Raw genomic sequence first — 8,775 nt, 5'->3', positions numbered from 1 at the left:
TTGGCGTTTCTTTCAATGGACCACATTACAGATGTAGTGCATAATTGTTTTCCTTCGTATTTATCATGCTACTTCAATGAACCTCAGTACTTTTTTACATCTGTACATCCCTTTGGCTTTGCTACAAACATAGACTAGGAATCCTCTAGACGGAGTTTAGAGCAATTATTTCACGAAACCGATGCTGCCAAAAATACGGGGGTGCGGGGGGACGAGGTGAGCGAATCCCGTGCCGTGATTGGTCCGTTCAAAGACACGGACCAATCACGGCACGGGATTCTGACACTGACTCGAAGATGGAGTAAAACTACCGTATATAGTGGCAGAGGGGGTAGCGTTACTATGCTCAGTCTAGACGAATGTGCCATTTCACATGATTTTGTTTAATTTATGAATCGCTCGCTAGATGGCGCTGTTCCGTGTAATAAAAAATCTGAATCGACTATTAAGAGTATTAACCCCAGATTTGTACAAAATTAGTTTAGTTTATAAATCACACGATAAATCGTGAATCGGGCTATCTGTCTGATGCGTCACATAGCCGCCAGGGCGGCGTGACAACATGTACAGAGCCATCAGCAGCTACAAGGCTACCACTAATGCTAATAAATTACATAATATTGTTTTAGTACACAGGGATGTTGCGGATGCCGACTTTTTGACATCCGCGGATGCGGATGCGGATTTTTAAAGGCTCGCATCCGCAGATGCGGACGTCAAGATAGATGCATAAAAAACGTCAAATATTTCATTTTAGTAATTTTTATTTCAAAAACCGGCCAAGTGCGAGTCGGACTCGCGTTCCAAGGGTTCCGTACATTAAGTCCCACTCACGCTTGACTGCTCATTTCTAATAGGTTTTCTTGGCTAATGACTAAAATTACCTAGCAGTCTAGTACTTACGCCGATGCTAAGACGTCCCTGTACCGACCTGTTCCACATCCGCATCCGCATTAAACTCCGCATCGATTTTATGCGGATGCGGATGTTGAAAATAATGCAGAAGTTCCGCGGTTGCGGATGCGGATATTCGCAACATCCCTGGTACACACAATAGGATAGTGAATAAAAACCAAGAGCTGAATTTTATAGTATAATTAATATAATTATTACATATTTAAATAATTATAGTACGCTCATGAGTTTATAACGGTACCTAAGACATTAAGACATTATATACAACTATGCGTACACTGATATTCATAACAATAAGAGCCAATGCTCTGTTCAATAGAACAGTCAGACAGCAACAATAAAACAACGTTCCGACACAAAATAACAATAACAAATACTTGAAATTAAATTATCTGTTATTGGGAGTAGAAACTGTATCTTATTACCTACTATACAGGTTTGTTTTTTGAAGAACAAATTGTAAAGCTAAGAACATTTTCAAAACCAGAATATTCAACTATCGGCAAAGATAACTAATCCGTTCAAAGACACGGACCAATCACGGCACGGGATTCTGACACTGACTCGAAGATGGAGTAAAACTACCGTATATAGTGGCAGAGGGGGTAGCGTTACTATGCTCAGTCTAGACGAATGTGCCATTTCACATGATTTTGTTTAATTTATGAATCGCTCGCTAGATGGCGCTGTTCCGTGTAATAAAAAATCTGAATCGACTATTAAGAGTATTAACCCCAGATTTGTACAAAATTAGTTTAGTTTATAAATCACACGATAAATCGTGAATCGGGCTATCTGTCTGATGCGTCACATAGCCGCCAGGGCGGCGTGACAACATGTACAGAGCCATCAGCAGCTACAAGGCTACCACTAATGCTAATAAATTACATAATATTGTTTTAGTACACAGGGATGTTGCGGATGCCGACTTTTTGACATCCGCGGATGCGGATGCGGATTTTTAAAGGCTCGCATCCGCAGATGCGGACGTCAAGATAGATGCATAAAAAACGTCAAATATTTCATTTTAGTAATTTTTATTTCAAAAACCGGCCAAGTGCGAGTCGGACTCGCGTTCCAAGGGTTCCGTACATTAAGTCCCACTCACGCTTGACTGCTCATTTCTAATAGGTTTTCTTGGCTAATGACTAAAATTACCTAGCAGTCTAGTACTTACGCCGATGCTAAGACGTCCCTGTACCGACCTGTTCCACATCCGCATCCGCATTAAACTCCGCATCGATTTTATGCGGATGCGGATGTTGAAAATAATGCAGAAGTTCCGCGGTTGCGGATGCGGATATTCGCAACATCCCTGGTACACACAATAGGATAGTGAATAAAAACCAAGAGCTGAATTTTATAGTATAATTAATATAATTATTACATATTTAAATAATTATAGTACGCTCATGAGTTTATAACGGTACCTAAGACATTAAGACATTATATACAACTATGCGTACACTGATATTCATAACAATAAGAGCCAATGCTCTGTTCAATAGAACAGTCAGACAGCAACAATAAAACAACGTTCCGACACAAAATAACAATAACAAATACTTGAAATTAAATTATCTGTTATTGGGAGTAGAAACTGTATCTTATTACCTACTATACAGGTTTGTTTTTTGAAGAACAAATTGTAAAGCTAAGAACATTTTCAAAACCAGAATATTCAACTATTCACCAAAAATGTACTAGTCAAGGGAATCTAATCGATTATCTGCTAATTGATTTTTTCGAATCCTATTTTAGCTATTTTTTTATGTACAGTCAGCTGAAGATATAGTTGAACCACTTGCGTACCTATATATTCCTGTAGCTGAATGTACATATAACGCAGGTGAAAGACCAATAAAGCTATCACTGACTATTTGTGACGTTATCTATGAAAAGGGACCTTATTGTCGATGGCGCTTACGCCATTATTAACGATGCCCCGATATAAACACAATGCCGCGCGACGCTGTGCGGCGTAAGCGCCATCGACAATAAGGCCCCTTTTCATAGATAATGCCCCATTTGCCTTAGTTAAAACACCAAATAACAACAAAAAAACTGTACAGTTATTCAATAGTGTACAAACTCTGCTCATTTGCTATCTCTTTTTGTCACAAAATTGTAGAAAGACTACTCCATAGCTGTATGCACACTATATGACTGAATAGTAGTCGAGGAAACATTTGTGTGCAGTCAGCAGCAGAAATAGCTTAAGCGAATGAAATAATGTGCTAAAATAGAACATTACTACCATTGCCGGGAAATTAGGGATTACCGGCCGGCCAAATAGTTATTTCTGTAACTAGAGATGATGATGACAATATGTGACGTTATCTATGAAAAGGGACCTTATTGTCGATGGCGGTTACGTCATTATTAACGATGCTCCGATATAAATACAATGCCGCACGACGCTGTGCGGCGTAAGCGCCATCGACAATAAGGTCCCTTTTCATGGATAATGCCCCATATTTCCTCGCATGTTTGAGAAAATGATACACGTTCATGTTCTCTGAAGTCTTCCGTCACACGGAAGTGTGAGCGAGACAGCGCTATGAACATATAGCGATGTCCCGCTTGCACACCGCCGAGGCGCGCGGATCCGCGTCCGTGTGACCAAACCGTAACAATAAGCTTCGTGCTAAATACATTTTGAACACCTCGCCTGCTGCTGACTGCGCCCAAAGTTTGTTTATTGAGCACATTCCGTTGTGGCATAGAGAAATATAGTAAAACAAGAGTGCTCACTCCATACATCAGTTCAGACTATTAATTTCAGTGTCTACATCTAGCATCGAGTAGCGGAACTATCAGTCCTGCTACTTGACAATTGATGTAGCACCGACCGGAAAGTCTTATCTCAACAGCATAAGACTTTCCGGTCGGTGCTACATCTATTGTCAAGTAGCAGTACTGGTAGTTCCGCTACTCGATGCTAGATGCTAATAGTCTTTTTAGTACTAAAACTGATGTATGGAGTGAGCACTCTATGTATTTTTTTCTCTATGGTTGTGGTAATGGTGTAAAAGTTAATCCGAGTGTGAATCCACGTCTTCGTCGCTATCTTCTAACTCGGGCATTGGGAACCGCAGAATAGCTGCCACACCTGTTAGCTGGTCCAGTTCTGTAAAAATAAATCCTGCAATTAGGTATACAACGGGCATATGAAGAATGGTGATTAATTTTGAATAGCACACTATTGATCATAATAGAGACCAATTTTTTTTCTCGCTCTAATTCTGAAAAACCGGCCAAGTGCGAGTCGGACTCGCGCACGGAGGGTTCCGCACCATCAACAAAAAATAGAGCAAAACAAGCAAAAAAACGGTCACCCATCGAAGTACTGACCCCGCCCGTCGTTGCTTAACTTCGGTCAAAAATCACGTTTGTTGTATGGGAGCCCCACTTAAATCTTTATTTTATTCTGTTTTTAGTATTTGTTATTATAGCGGCAACAGAAATACATCATCTGTGAAAATTTCAACTGTCTAGCTATCACGGTTCGTGAGATACAGCCTGGTGACAGACGGACGAACGGACGGACAGCGGAGTCTTAGTAATAGGGTCCCGTTTTTACCCTTTGGGTACGGAACCCTAAAAACGGAAGCCGTAAATTATCTAGTTTATACATACTTATTGACCGACATCAAGTCATTATATAGTGACCTTTCTAGTCACATTTCACAAAATTCATGTCTACTAAAGAAAAAAATGCATTTGTTGTAAAGGTCACATTAGTCTTATTGACTCTCTCTTCCATTTCTTTGTCCATCCTACCCAACAGGTCTATTTGAAAATCATGCCCTTGCTCAAAACAAGTCTCTACGAGTTCATTCCAATAGGGACGTACGTGCATTCCATTAAGATTTAGTTTTGCGTGTGACGTATCGAGCATCATGAAAAAAAAAACAACGGGTTGCACTCCGGGAGTGCCGACAGAAGTGAAAACTCGATGACTAGTCCAAAATGTCTGCAGCACTACCTATGTATAATTGATCCATCCTCCTTTCTATTGAAAAACTTTTGTGTTTGAAATTCGAAATTTAAATTTGTAGCGTTAATTGTTTAAAATTCGAATAGAAATTGTAAAGTTACCTTGCAGACCTCGCATCTAAATATATTTGGTCATGATATTTTGAGTTTTATTCACCAGTACTAGAGTTCACTTTTATTAGCGATTTCATCAAGATGTAGCTTTATTGACACATTGAGTTTTTCTTTATTGATTTAAATGCCATCTAAATGAGTGGCCATCTAAACCTTACGGTCACGTGATCGCCTTAACGCTGTCTCGAGTTTATAATTTTTTTCCCCACCTCAAAAAGTGCCCAGCGCCGCTAAAGAAGTTTTCACTTCAAAAATCTACTTAATGTGAATAAATCAACTCGGTGTAAAGATGAAATAATCAAAGTGAATAGAAACTTACGTTCACCAGAAACGTGCATACTCGAGAATATCCTGACGTCTCCGCCGTTGTCCCGTACTGAGTCCACCAGAGCAACATACTCCTTCCTCTTCTGGATGTCTTGACATCTGCAAACAAGGTTTAGTTATATAATATTTAAAACTTTCGCGTTTTGAACACATATTACAATTTATAGACGGGTCTAATGCGAAATTTATTCAATTACCTTTACGACCAGTGAAACCTGTGTCGAAACGTCGGTAAATAATTTACCGAACACAGAGCGAGCATACGCGTGAGGCAATTTCATCGCGCACATGCTCGCTCTGTGTGGACCCGGCAATTGATTTAATACTTTTATACAAAAAGGAAATACAAACCTAAATAACTTATCAGATATCATCAGGACCTCAATCGCCTGTGCCTCATTAGCCCTCTCAACATGCCTCTTCCCGTAGAACGCCTTGGCCGGCTCCAACTGCAACATGGTGTAGAAGCTCTCCAGGAGCTTTACCTCGCTCGCTGCTTTTGTGTCTGAGATTTTTGCCATTACTGCCGGCTCTTGAAGAACCTCTGAAATTATACAATGAAAAACATTAAGCATACTTAATTTGGCACGAAAAAATCAAGACAGTGAGCCCTTGCCTCCTTGACACTCATTAGTTCCAATGATTCTGATTAGGAAGAAAATACAAAGAGGGGGTCAAAGGTTACCTATGTAAGGAAGAAATCTTTATAAGACGCATTTACCTCAAGTGACGCATTTACCTCGGTTGACCTTATGTCCTGACCTGACATACTTATTCCAAATTAAGGGTACTACTACTACCTAATGATTGGCACTGGCACTGAATAGGTTGAAGGTGCCCACCATTTGGCAGCATCGGCATCAATAATAGGATAGTTTACTTTATTAAAACCAGTTTAGTATAATATGAAATATTTCACATCTTAAAACAGGGCCGTTGGCACCGACTACAAACTGCAGAAAACTTAAGACGTTCCTGTAATTGTAAACTTTGAAAAAAGGACTAAGTTAGAAGATTAATTTTTACAATGTTTTAATTTATAATTTGAGAAATAAATGTCTTAAACCATAATTTTGTCTAATGCATTTTGTCAAGTGACAACCAAAACTTACTAATTAGTACCACAAGTTCAGAGCCATATTGAACCATATAGTAGAATCAAAACAAGGTCGATTTTTGTTCAATTATTTGTTTGCAATTAGTGACTTTTGGTTATCACCTGGAAATAATTAAGAAAATTGAACAATATCTGTTAACATACCTTTCAATGAATGTTTGAACCCCGATGATGCTTTCACCAGCAGGAATTTGCCCTTATTATCAATAAGCAGTTTGTTGTCTGTTTTAATGGCTTGCTGCATCATGTATTCGAAAAACTGATCCTTGACAAAGCCAGGTGATGCTATGATTACACACTTCACTATGGAGAAGTCTATGTGCCGCAGAATTCCTTGCATCACTGCTTCATAAAACTTGTTTAGGCCCTGGAATTGAGAATTTAGTATGTTCAGGTCAGTGTTTGGTATTTTTGATACGGATGTATTCAACCTACTCCAAAATATGCCCCATAGTTTGCCATTTGCCAACATAAGAGTTATGGGACATATTTTTGAGTAAGATATTTACACTCATATGAATTAATGAATATTATTTATTTCAGGAAAAAGTCCCATATTATGATAGTTACAATTTAGGTACTAATATTTACACTTGACTGTTTAATAAAGTAATTTAAGAATGGTAAAATTTTAGGTACTTTTTTTATGTATTAGTGACAGTATTTATTTGCATAGTTTTGCTATTATGTGACAATAGAAACTATTTGAAGAGGCTGGAGTACATATGACGAAAACATAGGAAAGGGTCAAAAGCAGCCTATTTCCTGAATATGAGGTAGCACTTCACAAGGGGCCTCCTTTCTTTTCTGTCACTAATCAAATAACCTTGGTTTCAATATGTCCATAATTTGTAATGCTAATTCATATAGAAGTTCATAATCATATCGTCGCTATACTTACTAACCTCATATCTGCAACAATCATTTGATGGAAATGTCGCTTTTCTTTCATTCGGAATACGGGTGTTTTTACCATCAAATGAGTGTTGCAGATAAGAGGTTGAGTAAGTATAGCGGCAATATACCTTTTCATGTTGCTGCACAAATCCTTTCCGTTTCCTAGGAATAGTGATATCAATCTTCGACCGCACTAGCGTCATGGACGGTGTGATGAGGCACACATGCGCCAGCCCCTCCTGCATCACCACCGCAGCGACGTCTGCGTTTGCTGCGGGGTCGCATGCCATCTCCACTCTCTCCAGGGCCACGGAGTCCCATAGTGCTTTTTGTAAATTGAACTTTCTGTTTAATTCTAGATCTAATGTGTGGTATGCACCCATCTGAAATGGTTGATAATATTATGTTTAAATGTTTAGTGTTTGGAGTAAAAAGATAAAAAATGGTCAAGAATTTCATAGATTCATCATCAATTTCATGGCAATAATGGAATAATTGTTTGTCTATTGCAGGGGTCAGTTTCTTTGGGGGTCCGGTTCTTAAAATAAAATGACCATTGCGGTCCGTTTCTCCTTTAGTTTATTAAATAAGCAAAAAAGATAAAAAAAGGTTGGCGGTCTTGATGCGAACCGCGGTCCACCATTGGAATTGAGTGACCCCTGGTCTATTGGCTTATAGTCCTAATCATCACATAGGATTATTTAGATTCCAGTTGATAACTAATGCCAATGCAAAATTAATAACATACATTAGGATGAGGATGGATAAAAAAATTACCTTGACATACTGGTTCTCCACCACATTTCGCCCCTTCAACCGTAACACACATGCTTGAGTATCAAAGTCTATTGTCTCCACTTTTATAGTCAAAGTTGTCCTAACTCTGCTACTGGTGGACGAACCAGTAGAGGATTCTGTTTGTACTTTACGTACGGTAGACGCAGTCACAATATCTCCTTCAGAAATGAGATTGTACGCATGCCAGATGTCTTCTGGCTCTTCAGGAGTGAGGCTGATGCTCCTGTAATCATAAATTGGTATGTTTTCCTTAGATTAAAACTATGAAATAAAGAAAATTCACCGCAAATTTCAGCAGTGTAAATGAACCTTACCCGCACCCATCCTTTTCGATGTTTTTGTGATTTAACTTCATCTTAGGATTCTTGGGGTATGTCTGCTTATTTTAGTCCATTCTTGTTTTTAATTGAATTACTTATGGCCAGATTTAATTGCTGTTTGTGCCATCTGCTAAGTGCTAAATTAACCACACAATCACGAAAGGCAGACGCAACGCAAGGAGATGAGTGACAGTTACGTGACAGACAGAATGACAGTTGATGGAAAAACAAACAGAGCCTATTTGAGACTTATATTATAATGCTAGGACAAAAAAATACAAATGAATT

General features: G+C 38.8%; 1 protein-coding gene across 1 annotated transcript; it reads right to left on the bottom strand.

The window, feature by feature from the left end:
* Window positions 1-3,941: 3,941 nt before the first annotated feature.
* Window positions 3,942-8,621, bottom strand: LOC134648727 (protein pelota). Its single transcript, XM_063503234.1, has 7 exons — window positions 8,482-8,621; window positions 8,147-8,390; window positions 7,498-7,752; window positions 6,617-6,839; window positions 5,707-5,899; window positions 5,348-5,454; window positions 3,942-4,045 (listed from the first exon to the last, which is right to left on the bottom strand). Exons 1-7 carry the CDS (start codon window positions 8,520-8,522, stop codon window positions 3,951-3,953), a joined length of 1,158 nt encoding a protein of 385 aa, XP_063359304.1. The 5' UTR covers window positions 8,523-8,621; the 3' UTR covers window positions 3,942-3,950.
* Between the last annotated feature and the right edge of the window lie 154 nt (window positions 8,622-8,775).

The sequence above is a fragment of the Cydia amplana genome, chromosome 6 (genome assembly GCF_948474715.1).
Source record: "Cydia amplana chromosome 6, ilCydAmpl1.1, whole genome shotgun sequence".
NCBI lineage: Eukaryota > Metazoa > Arthropoda > Insecta > Lepidoptera > Tortricidae > Cydia > Cydia amplana.
Note: the sequence above shows the minus strand (reverse complement) of the source record. Positions and strands in the feature narration are given on the sequence as shown.